This window comes from Anomaloglossus baeobatrachus, chromosome 11 (genome assembly GCF_048569485.1).
Source record: "Anomaloglossus baeobatrachus isolate aAnoBae1 chromosome 11, aAnoBae1.hap1, whole genome shotgun sequence".
In the NCBI taxonomy this organism is placed as follows: Eukaryota; Metazoa; Chordata; class Amphibia; order Anura; family Aromobatidae; genus Anomaloglossus; species Anomaloglossus baeobatrachus.
This window is the reverse complement of record NC_134363.1, coordinates 75,560,648-75,583,240: the sequence shown is the minus strand read 5'-3', so window position 1 is coordinate 75,583,240 and position 22,593 is coordinate 75,560,648. Positions and strand designations below refer to the sequence as shown.

Below are 22,593 nucleotides of genomic sequence, written 5' to 3'. Positions count from 1 at the left end.
AATCCCAGTATTTGCTACCGTATGCAGAAACTGTTTTTATTGTAAGTCTAAAATCACAGAATAGTGTAGTAAGAATTATAAAGGAGAGAGAAGAGAGATGGAAGGACAAAGAAAAGAAGAGAAGAAACACAAAACAAAACAAAAAAAAAAAGGGGGGGGATGGGGCGAGGATAGTGCCATGTATTATTTGACCATGAATGGAATGTCACTTTCCGAGGACCATTGAGAAATCAGAGGACTCTCAAAACATAATCCAATCCTGCCACGTGTGGAAAAACTGTTCAGATTCAGACTCATTGTGAGCCGATAATCTTTCCATTCTACAGATATAATCCATCTCCAGAGACCAGTCCGCTATAGTAGGGGCTTCCCTAGATCTCCAACGCCTGGGGATAATAGACTTGGTGGCAGAAAGACAATGTTTAAGTAGACCCCTTTTGATAGTCTTAAAGGACCCTGGGAGCATTGACAAAAGGGCAGTTTGAGGAGAAATGGGAGGTCGCTCACCTGAGATATGACTAAAGATCTCGAAAACCTTACCCCATAGTTGGTGAATCGAAGGGCATTCCCACCATATGTGCAACATAGTACCTTTGGCTGTCTCACATCTCCAGCAATTGTCTGATGTGGTGGGATAGAACCTCCGTAGATCGGCGGGGCACCTATACCACCTAGTGAGAATTTTGTAGTTCCTTTCCTGAAGTTTACAAGCCATGGTGAGTTTATGTGCGCATAAGAAGGCCTTCTCCCATTCGCGCTGTGGAAAGGAAACATTCAACTCTTTTTCCCATTCCCTGACAAACCACAAATCTATAAGATCAGGTATAGATATGAGGATATTGTAAATTTGGGAAATCGTGTGTTGAGGAGTCGAGGTTTGGATCAATAGTTTCTCAAAGGCAGAATGCGGAACTCTAATTCTGGCGATCAACAGGAAAGATGAAAGAAAGGATCTAAATTGTAGGTAGGAGAACCATGGAACAGGGCAATCCGGACATAACGTTCTCAACTCTTGGAAAGAGGGGACAGCTAGAGAGCCAACGAGGGTCTGCTGAAGTCTCGTTTTGGACTTACGGGACCAGATTAGAAATTTATCAACTCCCACCACTGGAGGTAAGGCAGGGTTATCAAATAAAGGTGTCATCGGTCCAAGTTTGTCCGAGAGCTTATATTTAGCTACTGCTTTATCCCATACCCGAAGGAGATCCCTTGTCAAAAAGGAGGCATTCAATTAATTTTTAACAAATTCTTGATGCAAACATAACACCATCTGTTAAAGAGCTGAATATGAAAAGAGGATAAAAGAGGTTGGCTTCTACAAATGGATATTGATCCTAAACACGTCAACATCCACAATAGACAACCTCAAAAGGCGCAAGCTGAAGGTTTTACAAGGGCCTTCACAGTCCCCTGATTTAAGCATAATTGAAAATCTGTGAGTAGACCTCAAAAGAGCTGTGCATGCAAGATGAGCCAATGATCTCACAGAACTGGAAGAGGAGCCAAGAATCTTACAGAACTGGAAGATATATTCTAAAAATGCCTGCAGGCAATTGGCAGCGCTTAACCCCGAAAAAACCTGTTGTATTCTTGCAGCTTGGTTCTAATGGCAGAGAGACCCCTTTACTTTGCCAGGTTTTAATAAATTATATAGGGGATTTTATGCAAAAATCCACAAAGAACCAGCGCTAAATGGGTTTTTTTATATATTTTTATTAAGAAATTTTGCTATCCTTGTTCCAAGGCAGAGTATTTAATAGTACACAATACACTAAATATTAAATCCAAGAACCACATATACCAGAAAAAAACATAAATTGAATAAAACTAAAAATGAAAATAAAAATAGAAATAAAAATAAAAATGAAAAATAAACATAAAAATAAAAATAAATCAAGGAACCACACAAAAGGTTTTGGTATAAACCCGTTTCCTCAGAGGTGATCCAATATTCACAATAATTTATTTCTAACTCAGCTATCGTAATGCCCCGGCCGGTGGCTTATACTTGATTTGGTAAAATATTAAGACTGATAGCATAAAGGTGTACCACACCACCTCTGACTAATTTGCAAGCCTATTTTACACACATCAAGCTTTGCAACGTTACAATTACCCCTAGATGGGGAATTAGCCTCAACAATCTGTTGTAGAAAACAAAATACCCCTAATCCACAATGTGAAATCAGTGGGATTTGCCAGCAGATTTTGGTCTGCAGTAAATAGACCGGATTCCTCCGTTAAATAAACTGAAGTCGTTGTGAATGCAGGATTAACCTGTTAGATTTCCCAAGCACCTACTTGGAGGCAAGTGGCCGTGAACAATACAGGTTGTGGAGGAGATGTCAGGTTACCAACATCCCACTTAGTTAGAGTCTCTAGACCACTTTACGGTGCCACAATCAGGCGGTCCCGTATTGTCCCAGTTAACCAGCAGCTAGACACAGCCGCTGGAAGCACCGATTGTTTGCTGCAAATAGAGTGTAAGATCAGCGGTTTTACTCAACCTCTCCAGCGGGCAGTCCGATCTGTGTCCAGTGTGAGCTGACTGTATCCACGCACCGGAGGAATTTACTTGGCAAACTGTCACCACACAGGTAAAACAGACAGTGCAAGGTTCCAATCCACTTCCAATGCGAACAATGAGTAGCCGTAGAGGGCACCACTGGAGGATGGTTGCAGACAAAAATATCAGCGGTAACTTCTCACCCTTTTCAGCAGACAGTCCGGACCGTGTCCTATTAGAGGCTGACTGATACCGCACGGGGGAGAGGTTGTTTGACAGAGTATCACCACACAGGTGAAGTAGGCAAAGCAGAGTCTTAATCCGACGCGCGTTTCGGGGGCGTGCACCGGCCCCCTTCCTCAAGGATGACTGGGCTATTGCCTAGAGCGCTATTTATGCGCATATTAAATTACTTGCAATTTACATAAAAGTGAATGGTATTTCAATTCAACCTACATTTTAATCACTACATATATCAATTTGTAAAAAAGCTATTCATAATACCCATAGACCGGAGTACAATGTAACATAATATAATATAAAATAAAAACTTGTGCAAAGGTTTTTCTGGGCAATCCTACATATATCCCTACTTATACCATCATATACTGGACAAAATATATATATGTGTACACTATTTTTCAGCAGTTCTATTTTAGATTTTAAATTTTGAAAATTTTTTTTAAAAATTTGTTTTATTTTAAGAGAACATCATAAATGGTATAAATTTGCTATAGTAAGTCTCTTATATTCAAAACAAACTTGGACCAGTGAAACACTAATTTTGAGGTATGTTACACATATATATATTTATCCATATCCATTACACCCATATACTCTTTTTTTTTTTTTTTTTTTTTTTTTTTTTTTTTTTGCATTAGTATCAGTATCTTTTATTCTTCTGCCTATTTAATAATAGGGGATTTTTTGCCCACTAACCCAAAATTTATATATAGGAAGGCCAACAATATTGGCAATTTAGTGGCACCCACTATACGTAATTTTACAGCACCCAACACCTTGGTTTACCAAAATATTCGTGTGATTCATTCAATAGTGAGTAACCAACTATCCCCTGGTCCATCTGAGCGTGCGGGCCCCTGCCGTCGCCATACCCTGCACAGAGACATTGGGCCCCGGGGCAACCATCCCTACACATGGAGGGGTTAACATCCGGCTGCCATCACATCTCCCCCGGGTATCCCACAACAGCAGCGGTGGTGTCCCACCTCACCACACACCGTGGGTGGTGTCACATACATTCTATAATTAATCCCGTACAAAAACGCCCCCCTTTTAATCGGAGTGACCGCGAGACCACCGGGTCCGGGTAACCCCTCGAGCCGTACCGTAAGCACGGGATCCGAGCGGCACCGGCTGCTGGCACGGGGGCTGCACACAGCTGTAACATTTAAGCCTTCTATAGCAGTTGTGACTATCTCACAACTGTATCAGGTAAGCTGATCTATTACAATAACGTTTTATCAACGTTAGTACCCTATGAGCGTCTTTTGTCTTTTCAGTTTAATTTATATCTTTATGTCTTTTAGAAATCATTTCATCTTAAACTTGCTTAAGTGTTCACAATAACAGTAATTTTGACCAGGAGTGCCCAAACTTTTGCATGCTACTGTATATGTCCCCATTCTGGTATGTATGCCTCCATCCTGGGCCCATCCTGGTATTGTATATATGTCCCCATTCTGGGCCCATCCTGGTATATATATACAGTACTTATCCTGAGCACCTTCCTGGTTTAGAAAGGCTTCATTCCGTCTCTCTAATGCATAAATAAAAAATCTACTCACCTGCCCTTCACTCTGAAGTAACATGATGTGCTCATCTGTAGGTAGCGTGCAATGGCTGGCAACTGATATCAGAGTTTGCGCTATGGTGCATGTGTAGCACCCAGGGGGCAGGGGTCGTCATGCATGGGGTGTCTGGTACCTGCGTTACTCGTCACCGGGCTGGTGTGATGATCCGGGATGTCACGATGGCCTGCCCGGCTTCATGCCCCGAGGTGTACACCAATAAGGAGGGAAGATGGTGGGGATATTAGTAGGAAGATTGTCGTGACGACACCTGTGGCATGCGGCCAGAGATTTAGCTGCCAATGCTGTCGCTGTCCTCCGGGGCGGATGGTAGTAGTATTTTTATTAATAACGGACGGGTCCATGTTCTTCCGCTTCCCCTCCCAAGCAACCTACACCTTGATGCTGCCCCTAAGAAACGGGCAGCACCCCTCTTCCCCAGTCCGGAAGCAGGAACTCGGTTCCAGGTCACCCAAGCGGGAACGGGTATGGTGTCTCGCACCCGGCTGTCATTTGAGGGGACCCCACGTTCAGGGGGGTGGTGACCGGACCCCAGCCTACTCTGCTGCGGGTGCTTCCTCCAATCTGCCTCTCCGGAGGCGGCAACGGAACACAGCCCACAAATTATTTACAAGGCCACAAGTTCGTGGTTGGCCTGCAAGTTCTCGGCCTTGTCTCTGGAAGGGGGTTAGTGGGAACACATAAAGTCCCCACGGGGACAACTTTGTTCTTTTACGGACGGTAATCAGGTGAGGTATTCAGGTAATTGGTGTTCATTCATTCAGATAAAAACTTAAAACAAGAACAAGGTGCTGATGGTCCCAATGGGGACAACTGGGTTGCAATGGAGGACGGAGGACCGCTGCCTTTATTGCTCATTTACGTATTCCTCGCCCGGCTCCAGGCGAAGAAATACAGGCTCCATCCCTTCCAGCACACGGCAGGCGCGATGGGGAAGGGCCGCCCGACATCCATTATTTCCGCTCCGAGGGATGTATGTGGCCTCCATATCATTCAAGCCGAAGACTCCTTCTTCCTCTGAGACGGGCTCTGTGTCAGCCCCTGAGCCGCTGTCATCTGACTCCAGGGGGCTGATGGCGGGATCCGGTAGGAAAAGTACGGTTTCCAGCTGAGCCCAGACCTGTGGCTCCTCAGTGGCAGGCGATTCGTCGTCAGTCGGTGCACGGAGGACCGCTATCGGTTTTTCTGAATTAACCGCTCTGGCATTTGGTTGGCTGGCGTCGTCTCAGGCCTTTGGGCCCTGGCGGGGCATCAGCGCGGACTCCGCTGTCCCCATCGGGGGTGGTGGGCTGAGCGGGGCAGTAAGGGCGGCCAGCACGGGCGATGAAGCAGGCCCTGCAGGGGCCAGGGGTAGACCGGGTCCTTCAGCCGCAGTGGCCGGTCCCTCGGGGACATAAGGGCGTGGGTCACTCACCAGCTCCTCTAGCATGGCCTCCACTTCATGCGCCCGTACGACCGCAGCCAGCTCCTCCACTTCAGCGATCCAGCGATCCAGCAGGTCACACACCTGGGCCCGGTTGCGACAGCACAGAAACATCACTTGGGCATTCAGCCATGCCGCCGTCCGGGGCGCAGGCTCCGGGGACTCAGGCCTTTCAGATGGGGTGGACATACTGGCACTTGTGCTTCCAGGAACCGGATGTGTAGCAGAGTCCTGGCGTCCCTGCTCTTTATACCTTCGGTTACATCAGGTACACCTGCACCCGCCCCCCCTTGGTTCTTTCCAGCACTTCCTTCTTCTGGGGGCGGGGCCTCACTTTCGCGCCCTCCCTACTCGGAGAAGACGCTTGAGCGGAAAATCTTCTCGCCCAAGATGGCAGGACTTCAAATTTTTTGGCCGGACGCCACCGGCGGAGACTGCAAGGCGCACTTCTACTGGTAGGTAGATTGGTTCTAATCCTGTTTGTGACGCAAAGTTGCCGCGGGCGGAGGGGCCGTGCTCGCTACGCTCGGGTCTGGGGCTGCTGCTGCTTGGTGTCTCGAGCGGTGGGCCGGACCTGGGGACTCGAGCAGCGCTCCTCGTCCACGAGTGAAAAGGGGGTGGTTTGTTTGGGGAGATAGTTCGTGACGCCACCCACGGGTTATGGTGATAATGGGCACCACCACTGCTGGTGACGGGGATCCCGGGAGCGATGGCAGGGAGCAACTAGGATGTTGGTTCCTCCTCCATGGGTAGGAGTTGGTGATCCCGGGGCCCGGTGGCAGTACGGGGAGGCTGGAAGGCTGGAGTGCAGGGTTGCAGGGGCAGCGCGGCACGGTGCCGGATGGCACTGTTGTACTCACTCAGGCACAGATTCACAGAGTCTCTGGTAAACCAAACGGCTGGATGGACGGGTCCCGCAGCCGGCTGCAGTGTCTTTGCTCTCCCCGGACAGGTTGATGGTGGCTGTTTTTCCCTGCACCATTGTAGAATGTATTGACTCCGATGGTTTCCCACTGGTAGTCCGCTCCCTGGCGTGTATGTACCGATGGAGCCCGTTTTGCCCGCAGGCGCTGGCCCTTGGATCTCTAGCCTATGGCGGTGGCTTTTTATCCTCACTGTGTGGACTGTTGCCTTCTGTCGGGTCTTGGGTGTTAGGGAACCCCTGGGGTTCCGGTCACTCTCGGATTTGACCATTGTCGGCGGCTCCTAGCCTGGTCGGGGTCTGATGGCCCTGCCTTTGTGCTTGGTACAAATCTGCTCCCCGTCTCGGTACCTTGTACCACCTCCTGCAGACGGCCACCACCGTCTGCCGACCTTGCGGACAGTGCCTGGGCTCCTACCCAGACACCAACAGTTTCTGTCCTCTCACTTTCAACTCCAGAACTCGACTCTCCTCCACTCCTCCACTCCAAAACTGAACTAACTGCTTTTTCCCGCCTCCAGGCCTGTGAACTCCTCGGTGGGTGGGGCCAACCACCTGGCTCCGCCTTCCCTGGTGTGGACATCAGACCCTGGAGGGAGGCAGCAAGGATTTTGTTTGACTGTTGTTTCCTAACCAGGGGAGGGGGTGTGTGTGATGTTGTGTTTGTGACTACCTGGCTAGTCCAGGGCGTCACATTAGCAGCCAGAGATAGTATCGCTCCCCACAGGTGGAGCGGGCCCCGGGGAGGATGATGAGGAGATTAGTGATGGCTTTTGAGCGCCGAGGCGCGGGGCGGCAGTGCAATCAAGAGTCAGAGTCAGTGGCTGCGGTCCCAGGTGTCTTTACTCTCTTTGTGCTGTGCCGCTCGCCCGGATAGTACTGGTCACCCACTGTGATGGGCTCCATCAACCCCGGATAAGTTAGGAGAAGTTACCGGTGTTTGAAAGAAGAAGAAAGTCCTTTTTCAGAGTTTCCCTTTCAGCTATGAGGCATCTGGGACTAGCATTCTGCTCCAAGCCCCAGGCCCCGTGAAGATAAGAAAGAAAGAGGTGATGGTGTCACGTCCCAGAACTAGTGTTCCAGGTACACTGACTAGTGATTGTGTGAGTGTGCGCCTACTTCTACCCCAAGTGGAACCCGCCCCCCAGGTGGCTGGCTTCAGTGACCGAGGGAAGTCCCATGACTCATGATGGCCACCCCCCTGCCTACCCTGAGCCATTTCCCCTGGGAGAAGGCTCCTAAGCTTTATGTAAGTGTGAAATTTGGAACACCGGTGATTAACGTCCCCCTTACCCGAGGCGCATATCGCACCTAAAGTAAGGTTCAATACTCTGTGACGACTGAAACCTCAGGGGCGCCACACATGATGTCACTGTCATGTGCCACCCCCAGTCACAGTATCGCCGATATCAGCCACCAGCCACTGTTTGGCCAACAGCATGTGTTGCAGTGACAGATCTCTGCACAGCAATGCATTTCAGCTGGATGTGTGCCCTCGGTCGCACATATACAGTGCCTACAAGTAGTATTCAACCCCCTGCAGATTTAGCAGGTTTTCACATTCGGAATTAACTTGGCATTGTGACATTTGGACTGTAGATCAGCCTGGAAGTGTGAAATGCACTGCAGCAAAAAAGAATGTTATTTCTTTTTTTATTTTTTTTTTTTAAATTGTGAAAAGTTTATTCAGAGGGTCATTTATTATTCAACCCCTCAAATCACAAGAATTCTGTTTGGTTCCCCTAAAGTATTAAGAAGTATTTCAGGCACAAAGAACAATGAGATTCACATGTTTGGATTAATTATCTCTTTTTCTAGCCTTTTCTGACTAATTAAGACCCTCCCCAACCTTGTGAACAGCACTCATACTTGGTCAACATGGGAAAGACAAAGGAGCATTCCAAGGCCATCAGAGACAAGATCGTGGAGGATCACAAGGCTGGCAAGGGGTACAAAACCCTTTCCAAGGAGTTGGGCCTACCTGTCTCCACTGTTGGGAGCATCATCCGGAAGTGGAAGGCTTATGGAACTACTGTTAGCCTTCCACAGCCTGGACAGCCTTTGAAGGTTTCCACCCGTGCCGAGGCCAGGCTTGTCCGAAGAGTCAAGGCTAACCCAAGGACAACAAGGAAGGAGCTCCGGGAAGATCTCATGGCAGTGGGGACATTGGTTTCAGTCAATACCATAAGTAACGTACTCCACCGCAATGGTCTCCGTTCCAGACGAGCCCGTAAGGTACCTTTTACTTTCAAAGCGTCATGTCAAGGCTCGTCTACAGTTTGCTCATGATCACTTGGAGGACTCTGAGACAGACTGGTTCAAGGTTCTCTGGTCTGATGAGACCAAGATCGAGATCTTTGGTGCCAACCACACACGTGACGTTTGGAGACTGGATGGCACTGCATACGACCCCAAGAATACCATCCCTACAGTCAAGCATGGTGGGGGCAGCATCATGCTGTGGGGCTGTTTCTCAGCCAAGGGGCCTGGCCATCTGGTCCGCTTCCATGGGAAGATGGATAGCACGGCCTACCTGGAGATTTTGGCCAAGAACCTGCGCTCCTCCATCAAGGATCTTAAGATGGGTCGTCATTTCATCTTCCAACAAGACAACGACCCAAAGCACACAGCCAAGAAAACCAAGGCCTGGTTCAAGAGGGAAAAAATCAAGGTGTTGCAGTGGCCTAGTCAGTCTCCTGACCTTAACCCAATTGAAAACTTGTGGAAGGAGCTCAAGATTAAAGTCCACATGAGACACCCAAAGAACCTAGATAACTTGGAGAAGATCTGCATGGAGAAGTGGGCCAAGATAACTCCAGAGACCTGTGCCGGCCTGATCAGGTCTTATAAAAGACGATTATTAGCTGTAATTGCAAACAAGGGTTATTCCACAAAATATTAAACCTAGGGGTTGAATAATAATTGCCCCACACTTTTATGTTGAAAATTTATTAAAATTTAACAACATAACATAACAACATAATTGCAACATAACTTGTTGGTTTGTAAGATTTATGCATCTGTTAATAAATCATGCTCTTGTTTGAAGTTTGCAGGCTCTAACTTATTTGCATCTTATCAAACCTGCTAAATCTGCAGGGGGTTGAAGACTACTTGTAGGCACTGTAGATAAAGTAAGCACTGGTGTTGGTGGGCCTCAAGCACCCCCAGGCCCCATACATCAGTAATGGCAGTAATGCTTTTATGGCGGCCCTGCTTATATGCATCTGTCATTCATCTTTCCGGTTATAAATTAACTTTATGATTTGTAAATAATAATTTAAATAGTTTATCAGGTCAGGAGTGCGTGAATGGAGCAGACCCCTGAGCTAAGCCTGCTCCATATGTTGTAAGTGCTTCTGTGTCATTTAATCATGTAGATGCCACAGTCAATTGCTGAAAGCAGCATTAAATTGTCCATTTTTAGCATTAGATTGGTATATTGACAACATATTTTAATGTTATAGTTTTGCATTCCATTGGTCAAGTGGTGAAAGGTTTAAGTCCCCTATGAGGACTAACAGTTAGGGTTGAGCAAACCTGAATTAGAAAGTTTGGGCTTCATACTTGTTTGATGCTTAAATCTGAATGCAGGCTTTTCACAAAAATCTGGTGTAGACATTTCAGCACAAAATTTGCATCTCCTGGCAGAAAACCTCTCTAAAATGGCGTCAAAATTTTTTTTGTGGGTTTTTTCCCCCTGAGTGATGCAGAATTGGTGGTGAAATTAATACACCATATTCTTGCACCAAATCTGCCTCTCCTGTCAAAAAACCGCATCAATACCGCATCGCGCTTTGATGTGTTTTTTTTTTTTGGCCAGAAGATTTTTTTGACCATGAGATCAATCCATGGACCTCGTTCACCACCTAGATATCTTCATTACATAGTGCTGTGATTGTTTCTCTGTTGCTGGGTGTGCGCATGCGCTGTTGACGTCCCTCAGACATCCAGAAGCGTGTCACCAGGAACTGACTTGCGTTCCACTCTTGTGTTCCATTTGTGTCCTTCGGAAGTCACTTTTAACATAAAGGTGACAGAACAGACGTACTATGCGCCACTGTATTCTCAACACGGATAACAAGCAATTAACAGCATCATATAAGGCAGTGGTTCCCCTCTTTCTACACATGCCTAGCTGATGATGCTACTGTGAAACTCGCACAGCGCGAGGGATCCTGCAAACAATTGGTCTGCTATCCTAAGGTATTTATTAATACTCACTTAGACACTCCTGCCTGAGCTATTATATACTACTAGCTGTACTACCCGGCTTCGCCCAGGTTAATAACTGCTGTTAACAAAATAGAATGTATTAACAAAAATGTATTCTGCACACAAAAACCACAAAACAAATAGATATAAATTATAATGTAATTATAATGTCTGTCTCCCCCTCTGTATATATCTCTGTCTCTCTCTATCTCTTTGTTTGTCTGTGTCTTTCCCTGTCTGTCTCTGACTGTCTCTGTCTCTTTCTCCGTCTGTCTCAATCTCTTTCCCTGTCTGTCTATCTCTTTTCCTGTCTGTCTATCTATCTCTGTCACTTTCCCTGTCTGTCTCTTTCCCTGTCTGTCTCTTTCCCTCTCTTTCTCTGTCTGTGTCTTTCCCTCTCTTTCCCTGTCTGTCTCTTTCCCTCTTTCCTTCTGTCTCTTTCCCTGTGTCTGTCTCTTTGTCTGTCTCTTTACCTGTCTTTGTCTGTCTCTTTCCCTCTCTTTCCCTGTCTGTCTGTTTCCCTGTGTCTGTCTCTGTCTCTTTGTCTGTGTCTGTCTCTTTATCTGTCTGTGTCTGTCTCTTTCCCTCTCTTTCCCGGTCAGTCTGTCTCTTTGTCTGTATCTGTCTCTTTGTGTCTGTTTCTTACTCTGTCTGTGTCTGCCTCTTTCCCTGTCTGTGTCTGTCTATTTCCCTGGCTGCATTGTGACACGCCAACATTCCATTTAAGGGCGCGGCTGCGCATTCTTCTGAAGTTCTGGCTGCACTGTGGCTCCCAGCTCCATTCGCTTTAATGGAGGCAGGTTTTTAGGCGAATAACTGTAAAGCGCGGGGTTAAAATTTCCCCTCAAAACATAGCCTATGATGCTCTCGGGGTCCAGAAGTGTGAGTGTGCAACATTTTGTGGCTGTAGCTGTTACGGTGCAGGTGCCAATCCCGGACATACATCCTTAGGATGGGTTGCTGATTCGACTTTTTAGCAGTACCCCTTGCATTCCCAGCGGAATGACAGTGACCTAAACATTGCATATATTCTACTGCTGCAGTTTACTGCCCCCGTGCCAGCAGCCGGGCTGCTGCTGCTGCTCGGATCCGGATCCGCGGTGGCTCGAGGAGTCTCCGGACCCGGGGGTCGCGCGGCCACTCGATTAAAAAGGGGGGAGATATGTATAGGTTTTTTATTTTGGAAAGTTTGTGATGCCACCCACGGTGCGTAGTAATGTGAGGGACCACCGCTGCCATTGGGGAGCCCGGTGACGATGGTGTGGCAGCCTGATGTTTAACCCCGTGGGTAGGGGGTTTGTTTCCCGGGGGCCCGTTGATGCTGGGATGGTATTTGGGTGCCATTGGGGATAGGACAAGGGGTTTTCAATGTACTCACTCAGTCCCAGAATAACCACACCGACAGCTTGTAAACCAGAATTCTGAGCACCACTGCAGCTTCAAGGGAGCACGCTTGGATCCGTGCCCTTGGTGTTGCTGTTAGCCGGTGGCCCTATCCTTGACACCTTCGTCTCTGTTGGACCCGTGGGTATAAAACTCTTCGGGTCCCGCTCACTCGTATGGCTAATGGAGTGAGCTTGCTCTAAGGGTTCACGCGTGGGATTTCTTTGGACTGTAGTGGTAAAGTCCTATCCCATCGGTGCACTAGTACCCCGATTTTGGAGCGGGTGGGGATGACACTTGAAGTCTTCACCCCCGTCGGGTAAATTACCGGAATGCGTGAAGCTACTTTCCGGCCTGGGGTCCACGTACCCCGTTGTGCCCTGGCCCCTGCCCGGTGATAGCTCAAGGCCGACGGCCGCCCTCCTCAGCAGTCCGTGCCCCTTGACACTGTCCCCTACGACCGGGGTTCCAGCTCCTATCAGGTCCAGACCAACATCTGCCACCTAGTACACAGGAGCTCTCCTCCTTGATCTCTCCCTCTCAGAGAGTCAATTCACCTCCTCCACTCCTCTGCTCAACTTCAGCTCAACTTCAGCTCAACTGTCACTTTCCTCACTCTCTCCTCACCAAGCCCCCCATGTGGGCGGCCCTATTCCTTTCAGGCCCCCCAATGGTGTGTCTGGTAGGTTACAGTGGGAAATGTTCCTAGGATTTTGATTGGCTAAGCTGTTAGGAACACCAAAGGACCAGGATCTGTAACCAAGGAGGGTGGATACTGTGCAGAAGGGCAGATTGCACAATACCCTGTGACGACCTGATAGGCCAGGGCGTCACATTCCCCCTTGGTTAAACGTAGCTCATCCGCAAGCTACAGGACGCCAGAGGTTTATTTTTGTTTTGCTTAAACTGGAAAAAGGAAACATAAGTTAACACATTTTTATTCAACGGGTCCATGCTACACAGGGGAGGTAATACACTTAACGTTACTAAAATTCTACTATTACTAAGAGTTCGTCGCCCAATGGTGGGACGCTACCGGTTTTTATGGTAACGGAGGCTCAACTTTCCACATTGCAGCCCCTTCCTGCGACAGTCCCAACGTCCCGGATCCCAATAACCCAAACAACCTGTTGCCCCTGGAAACCTAAGGTGGGTCCATGACCGGGTTAAGGTCCCGAGTGTTGTAATTTTGACGACACTGGCTGGCAAAGAAGGTGCAACTATTATACAAGACACTAGTTTGCGTTGGTCACGCCAGTCCTGTGACCGTTGTCCATTTTTACTTAATATATATAAAAACTGAACCAAGTCTATGTACCGGGGGTACACATTTTGACAATCTTCTAGCAAATCTGGTAACTTTCACTCTTTTCATTAAAACTGGTTGATTTACTAACATTTTCTATATGAAAAATAATAAACTATGGAAAATAATAAACGAAAACACCGATACCTAACATTCTATGGCATCGCAACTACTGGTACTGTGTATATTTAACACTCTTCTCTGTACCTCTGTGGAGGTTGACCAAAGTTTGTACGGGTTGACCTGCTCAGTTCTGGACTCTCGCTTCTTTCTAGGGAAGCATCTACACTCTCTACGGGTCCCTCGCCCCCCATGTTGGGTGTAACTGGCAGAACCCTACGTTTGCGTGGCAAGGGCACTGGCGGTACTTTAGGTGTTGGAGTGGGTGCAGTGTCAGTAAGCCTTTCCTGCTCTGGTTCCTCCACGGGTTGTGGGAATGTTAACACAGGGACAATTACTGCTCCATTCTGCATTGGCCAATTCTCTGGAAAATCACCTAGAATAGTGTGAATCACCCTCTTCCTTTCTTCTCTCACGGGAGGCTGGGACTGAGGTTCTTCTGCTCTTTTCAAAGGTTCTGGGCACTTCTTCAAGTGATCTCTATACACCACAGCTACAGTTCGCCCATCATCTTTGCTAATCACACAAGTCCTCTGGTTGTCGAAATTGGAAGGCTGTATCACATACGGCTCTCTCTCCCACTGGTCGTCCAATTTGTGTTGCTTCCTTTTCCTCTTTAAAACGATCTCACCAGGGGTGAAGGGGGCTGCCTTAGCCTGCTTATTAAAATTCCTCTCCTGCCGCTCCCGGGTCTGATCCAAGCTTTCTTCAACGTATTTCTGGATCTGTTTACACTGAGCTTGGCGACGTGAGTCCCAATCTTCTCCAGATGCATAAGTTTCAGGGAACTCTACTTCCATTTCTAAGTCCACCGGGAGCCTCCCCAGACTAGCCCTCATCAGATAGTCTGGGGTGCACTTGGTTGACCCTACCGGGATGTTATTGTACATGTCGACCAAATCTGGCAGCTTTTCGGGCCATCGATTCCGTTCCTCAAGAGGGAGGGTTTTCAACAAATTGATCACCAGATGGTTCATCTTCTCACACATCCCGTTGGTCTGCGCATGATAGGCAGTGGTGCGGATTTTCTTGCACCCGTATAGGCTGCAAAACTCCTGAAAAATCTCGGCTTCAAACGCAGGATCCTGATCGGTCAAAACACGGTCTGGATACCCATGCGGCCTACAGAAATGAGTGTGGAATGCCTTCGCTGCGGTACTGGCAGTCAAATCCTTCATGGGTACCACTACCCAGAAACGAGAGTAGTGATGAACCATCGTGAGTGCATACGTGTACCCACAATCTCCAGAGGTTGTTTGGTAACGATCAATTGGAGGGGTGCACGCTGACTGGTGCTATCTTGTCTCCGCAAGGCACAGGGGCCATAGTTTCTGCATCACGCCTCTATGGAGTCTCTCATCCCTATCCAGTAGAAGCAGCTTCTCAACAGCATCTCCAATTTCTTCCAACCAAAATGTCCAGCTCTGTCATGGTACGCTTCCAGCACCACTGGGACATAAGACTTAAGGCCCTGTCACACACAGAGATAAATCTTTGGCAGATCTGTGGTTGCAGTGAAATTGTGGACAATCAGTGCCAGGTTTGTGGCTGTGTACAAATGGAACAAATTCTATAGATGGGATTTATTAAAAAATCCTCAAAAACCAGCGCTAGAAAAGGGTTTTAGCAGAAGGTCTTTTTATTATTAACAGTTTGTTGCTATCCTTGTTCTAGATAGGATAAGAATAATAAATCACAGTACATAGAACCATAAGAAATAAAAATAAAAAATAAAAAACGAATAATAGTGAATACAGTATTAAATTATATATCAAATTATCACAGCAGGCTTTCTCTGATTAGTCTCTTGTAATGCCCCGGCCGGTGGCAAAACAACCAACTATATTAGTATGGTATAATGGTGGTGTAATACAGATACCATATAAAACCAGGTCAAGCTAACGCTGTAATCTGTAAAGGGTCCAGAATTATTTGATTGCAATGTGCAGTATATATATTAAAATTTGCAACGTTCCAGGTGCCTCCAAATAAAGTGGAGAGACCGCTCTCCGGTCAGTTTAAGCCGGCAATGTGGTAGGGCACCGGTTCATACAGTTATTTCAACAAAGCTGTTTACCTGCACTTTGATTTGGGTAGGAATCCCCACAGATTTAGTTGCTGCACACACCTCCTTTGTAATTGGAGCCGTTTCAATGCAGGATTCCCCTGTCAAAGCTTCCAGAGTGAGCAGTGCAGAGACGGTGAGCCACAATATAGTGCTGGCTCTGCAGCTTGATTTGGACAGGAATCCCCGCAGATTTAGTTGCTGCACACACCTCCTTTGTAACTGGAGCCGTTTAAATGCAGGATTCCCCTGTCAAAGCTTCCAGAGCGAGCAGTGCAGAGCCGATGATCCACAATACAGTCCTGCATTGAAACGGCTCCAATTACAAAGGAGGTGTGTGCAGCAACTAAATCTGTGGGGATTCCTGCCCAAATCAAAGTGCAGGTAAACAGCTTTGTTGAAATAACTGTATGAACCGGTGCCCTACCACATTGCCGGCTTAAACTGACCGGAGAGCGGTCTCTCCACTTTATTTGGAGGCACCTGGAACGTTGCAAATTTTTATATATATGTCGCGGGCGGAGGAGGGGACGCCGCGCTCTCCCACTGCTCGGGTCCGGCTGGCACTGCGGCCTGCTGCTGCTGCTCGGTGGCTCGAGCGATGGGCCGGATCCCGGGGACTCGAGCGGCGCTCCTCGCCCGTGAGTGAAAGGGGATTGGGATTTGGGACAGTTTATTGTCCGTGACGCCACCCACGGTTGTGGTGATTAAGTGGACACCACCGCTGCTCTTTCTGGGGAGCCCGGGAGTGATGGTACGGAGCAGCCAGTTGTTGATTTGCCCCTCCGTGGGTAGGGGTCTTGGTGCTCCCGGGGCCCGGTGATGGGATTGGGATGGTGGACAGGCGGGGATGGGGCCTGTGGAGGTGCAGGGGCGCCGGGACAGCGCTGTGCCGCACGGCACGGAGGTACTCACTCAGCCAGTAAACACGACACAGTTCTCGGTAAACAAACGGCTGGTTGGACGGATCCCTCGGACGGTTCACGGTGCTGATGTTCCCTGCAGTTAGCGGTGACGGTCTCTTCCCTGCACCTATGAAAGTCTCTTTGGTAGCGATGGGTCCCCACCGGTTACCCACTCCTCGGCTTCAAGCTGGGCCGAAGGAGCCCTACTTTGCCCGCAGGCGCTGGCACTGGGAAACTGGTGCCCTGGCGGTGGCGGTGTCTCCCCTTCACGGTCGGGCTGTTGCCTTCAATCGGGACTTGGTTGTTAGGAGACAGACGCCCCCTTCATTGACGGATTTGGCAAATTATGGCGACTCCTAGCCTTGCCGGGATCCGAAAGGCCCCTGCCCTGGTGCTGACTGTTCTTCGTATACTGCTCCGGTACCGCCGGGTCACCACCCGTCCGCGGTCCTTCCAGCAACCTCTGAGCAGTCCCCCTGCAGACTACCACCGCCGTCTGCTGACCTTGCTGTCACTGTCCGGGGCACACACCCGGACCAACTTCAGGCTTTACAAGCTGTTTCTTTTCACTTTACTTCAGCTTCTCTGCTAAGCTCCTCTACCACTTCACTTCCTTCTACTTTCACTTCCCTCACTGATCTCTGTTCTCACTCAAGCTCTGCCTGAGCTCAACTGCCTGGTTCTTCTCGCCTCCAGGGCTGAGAACTCCTCGGTGGGCAGAGCCAACCGCCTGGCCCACCCCCTGGTGTGGACATCAGCCCCTGGAGGAAGGCAACAAGGATTTTGGGTTAGCTTGGTGTTCCTGCAGGGAATGTGGGGTGCATGTGATGTTGTGACCTGTGACCCCTGGCTTGCCCAGGGCGTCACATATATACTGCACATTGCAATCAAATAATTCTGGACCCTTTACAGATTACAGCGTTAGCTTGACCCGGTTTTATATGGTATCTGTATTACACCACCATTATACCATACTAATATAGTTGGTTGTTTTGCCACCGTTCGGGGCATTACAAGAGACTAATCAGAGAAAGCCTGCTGTGATAATTTGATATATAATTTAATACTGTATTCACTATTATTCGTTTTTTATTTTTTATTTTTATTTCTTATGGTTCTATGTACTGTGATTTATTATTCTTATCCTATCTAGAACAAGGATAGCAACAAACTGTTAATAATAAAAAGACCTTCTGCTAAAACCCTTTTCTAGCGCTAGTTTTTGAGGATTTTTTAATAAATCCCATCTATAGAATTTGTGGTATCAGGCAAATTGAAGGGGCCATTTTGTCATTTAACCTAGCTGCAAGAGTATAAGGGTTATTAGGTCAAGCGCTGACAACTGCCCACGGGCAGTTTATATTAAATACAAATGGAACAATATGTCCATGATTTCACTGCAACCACAGATCTGCCAAAGATTTATCTCTGTGTGTGACGGGGCCTTTAGAGACTACGATCTGGCAGATTCTCTCACGGGTCTTGGGGTTGGTCAAACTCCTACACAACTTACCTTGGTTCAGATAGAGTCGACTCCGATCCTGCCACAACTTCTGGGCTTCCTCCGGAGCCCCTGGTCCAAGGTGGGCATCAGGTCTAGCCAGCAACACTTTGACTAACTTGACTTATGGGTCTCGATCTTGGTCCTCCTGCCAGCCATGGTCAGGCAGCGGATTACAAGTCATCGCCTGTAGTTGGGCACTGGACCTGAATGGTTCCTCCAAGGGAGGTTGGTGGAATGCAGGTAATTCAACTTCTTCCAGGTCCTCTTCGTTTCCATCATCATCAGACAAGTGAGGCATCCGGGATAGGGCATCTGCATTAGTATTCTTACGGCCAGCCCTGTACTTGATAACAAAGTAATAGTTAGCCAATCGTGCGACCCATCCTGCTCCAGAGCTCCCAACTTCGCCGTGTCCAGGTGTGTCAGTGGATTATTGTCGGTGTACACCGTGAACTTGGCAGCAGCCAGGTAATGCTTAAATCATTCTGTTACTGCCCAAACAAGCACCAGAAATTCCAACTTAAAGGAGCTATAATTTTCTGGATTTCTTTCTGTCGGTCGTAACTTCCGGCTGGCGTAGGCGATCACCTTCTCTTTGCCCTTTTGCACCTGGGACAAAACGACCCCCAGACCCACATTACTGGCATCAGTGTATAACACAAAGGGAAGGCCATAGTTATAATAAGCCAGGATCTCCTCCCCGGTTAAGACAGACTTCATCTTCTGGAAAGAATCTTCCTGTTCCGTGCCCCAATTGAACAGGGGTCCCAGGCAGGGCCGGCGTCACCATCCGGCAAACCCGGGCAAATGCCGGGGCCCTGAACAGCTGAGGGGGCCACTTGCGAGTGACGGGGACCGCAGTCCTCGGCAGGAAACTGAGGCTGCCATCCCTTTAAGGTGCTGCATCCTCCTGGTTTGAACTTCATGTGTGGGCAGAGCTACCGCGCGACTTCCTGCTCCAGTCCCACAGCACAGATGAAGGAGGCACAGTGCCAGCCAGCGACCCCCAGCACAGCACTGCCCTCCGGCGCTGTGTGGGCCCCCTCTCCACTAGTAATTTTGAACGGTATGTTCTACACCCCTCCACCCCACCCGATCTGTATGTGCCCTGAGTCCCCGCCCCCCACTTTATGGACCCCAGTGAGTTGTATGGATTTCCCCCCCCCCTCCGAGAGGTATGTCCTGGCCCCCAGAGCTGTGTCGCTGTGTGTTCGGGCCCCTCAAAGCCGTGTGTGTGGGGCCCCCAGAGCCGCATGTGCACATTTCTCAGATGTCCCATCATGAGCTACAACCCCCTGCATTGTAAGGAGATAACTACAACAGTGTGTGTGTCTGGGTGCAGGAGAGCCGACTGTGTGTCTGGGTGGAGCAGAGCCGAGTGTGTGTCTGGGTGCAGGAGAGCCGAGTGTGTGTCTGGGTGGAGCAGAGCCGAGTGACTTCATGGTAGGCCCTGTTCCTTTGTCACAATGGTGAAGGCAAAGGCGCTGTCTGAGGACATCAGAACTGCTATTATTAGCAAACACAAGACTTCCAAATGGTATAAGGCCATCTCCAAAGACCTTGGTATCCCAGATTCAACAGTGTGCAATGTTATTAAGAAGTTTGAAAAGCATGGAACAGTCAAGAAACTTTCTGGACATGGGAGAATGAGAAAAATTGACAAATGGTGTCTTCAAAGGTTGGTTCAAATGATGTAAAAACACTACATCAAACATCCAAAGACCTGTAAGCCAACCTTTGACAGTCTGAGGTCATGATTTCAACAAGTACCATACTCCGCCCACTAAACCAAGCAGAACTTTATGGGCAAAGGCCAAGGATGAAACCATTGCTGAAGAAAAGACATAAAAAGGAACAACTGATCTTTGCCAAAGAGTACCTTAACAAACCCCAATCCTTCTGGAAAAATGTTCTGTTGACAGATGAAACAAAAATAGACCATTTTGGCAATGCAAAGCAAAAGTTTGTTTACAGACGGCGCAAAAAAGCTTATAAGGAAAAGACCACCCTACCAACAGTTAAGCATGGTGGAGGATATATAATGCTGTGGGATTGTTTTTCTGCTTCTGGTACTGGAGGACTTGCCTGTATTACAGGAATCATGAAATCAGTGATTTATCAAGAGAATTTAGAGTGAAATGTCCTACCCAGTGTAAGAAAACTTGGTTTGAGTCCAAAATCATGGGTCTTCAAGCAAAACAATGACCCAAAGCACACATCCAAAAGTACATAGGAATGGTTAAAAAAGAAAATATGAACTATTTTAAAATGGACAGCAATGAATCCTGGCCTCAATCACACTGAAAATCTTTGGGGTGAGCTGAAATAAGAACCCTGCAAACATTCAAGAGCTTAATCAGACTGCAAAGGGAGAGTGGAAGAAAATACTACCGTGTTTCCCCGAAAGTAGGACCCCCCCGAAAGTAAGGCAGGGTTGGGATTTCGGGGGGGTCCGCCAATGTAGGGCACCCCCCGATTGTAAGGCAGGGTAGCGGGGGGGCCCGGGGAATGTAAGGCTGCCTATGGGTGGTGGTCGCGGCGTAATGTAAGGCCGCATATCTCGCCGGCCTGCGGCGCGTCCCGGGTCAACGCTCTTCCTGCTCGATGCTGATTGGCCGATCAGCCTGTTCGTCACAGGCTCCCTGCTGGCCATCAGCTCGAGCTCTGATTGGCCAGTCAGCCGGCTCGCAGCTGATTGGCCGAATCAGCCGCGACGTCACCGCATGCAGGCTCGCTCCGATTGGTCCAGCGTCCCCGGCATCCGATTCGTCAGCCCGGCACCGCAGAGGAGATCGAAACAGAAGGAAAGTAACGGTAAGTTCCGAAACTCTCTCTGTGTGTGTGTGTGTGTACGGTATGTGTACGGTATGTGTATGGGTGCCGTATGGGGCTGTATGTGTCAGTGTGTGTGTGTGTGTACGGTACCGGTACGATATGTGTGTGGGTGCCGTGTGGGGCTGTACCGGTACCGTATGTGTCAGTGTGTGTGGTGGCAGAGTGGGGGGCAGAACCACTGTATGGGGAGGCTGCAGGGGGGAGGATGGGGTGGATGCCGGACTCTCAAACAATGGGGAGGCTGCAGGGGGGAGGATGGGGTGGATGCCGGACTCTCAAACAATGGGGAGGCTGCAGGGGGGAGGATGGGGTGGATGCCGGACTCTCAAACAATGGGGAGGCTGCAGGGGGGAGGATGGGGTGGATGCCGGACTCTCAAACAATGGGGAGGCTGCAGGGGGGAGGATGGGGTGGATGCCGGACTGTGAAACAATGGGAAGGCATTGTTATTTTTTTTTCCAATGTAAGGCCTCCCCCGAAAGTAAGGCAGGGTGGGACTTTTGGGGGTAAAATTAATGTAAGACAGGGCCTTACTTTCGGGGAAACACGGTAGCTGTGTAGTACAAGAAGTTTATAGATGGCTACAAGAGATGTTTGGAGGCTGGCATCAATGCCAAAGGCTGCGCAACCAAATATCAATTAGGGATGCATTTATTACTGCACATGCTGTTTATTTGGTTTCTTCTTTGAAATTTCCACATGTAAGTTGACAAATAATGTTTTATTGTTGTATTACTTTGAACCACTAATTAAAAAGTCCTAAATATATAACTTTGGTACATTTCCATTTATTTCTGAAAATATTTTACAATCTATGAAAAAAATGAAGGGCTGCCAATAATGGGGAGCAGCAGTGTATTGGTAAGTATGACTTTCCTTTATGTGTTGTTTTTGGATCAGACATTTAGCCAGAAATGTTTTTTTCCTGTAATTTTATTTTAAAAAGTCCCTGAAGCCACACATAAGTGTAAATGCATGTGACAAATTGCCAGCCAGTGTCTATATTCAGAGAAAATGTTGGCATTATTTTTTTTCAATTTCATAATTTAGTTATTTGTTTTGTGTCTGAAGTGTAATTCATTATTGTGCATACAAGCTTACCTTTTCTATTCCAGGACCATAGAGGAACTGTAAAGAAGATATGTACATTCCTTGAGAAAGAGCTAGACGAAAAGGCCATCGACTTAATTGTGGAGCATTCTAGCTTCACTAGCATGAAAAACAACAATATGGCCAATAATAGCCAAGCTCCAAACTCCCTGTTTGATAGAAACAACAACAATTTTATGAGAAAAGGTAAAGAGCAAAGAAGTAATAGACAATGAGATTGCGATGAAAGGGATTTCCACTTTTCCATTCTGTTGATATGTTCTTTAACAGTTCAATAACTGGTATTGCAATCGTAGGAATCAAATCGATGTTAACAAAACCAATGTATATCAAAATCCTGTTGCAGGGTTATATATTAGCAAGCACTCGTGTACAAATGCAACTTATAGATAAATGTATTTTATGATACAAATTCCACGTGGAAAATGTGGAAAATCTTAGCTTGTGCAAACAAAGATAAAGAAAAG

General features: G+C 48.0%; 1 protein-coding gene across 1 annotated transcript in view; it reads left to right on the top strand.

The window, feature by feature from the left end:
- The window catches only part of LOC142257080 (sulfotransferase 2B1-like), a 152,316-nt gene that overhangs the window by 87,547 nt on the left and 42,176 nt on the right, over positions 1-22,593 (top strand). The window contains exon 6 of the mRNA XM_075329152.1: positions 22,132-22,312. Coding sequence (XP_075185267.1) covers positions 22,132-22,312 — 181 coding nt within the window. The remainder of the gene's footprint in view (positions 1-22,131; positions 22,313-22,593) is intronic.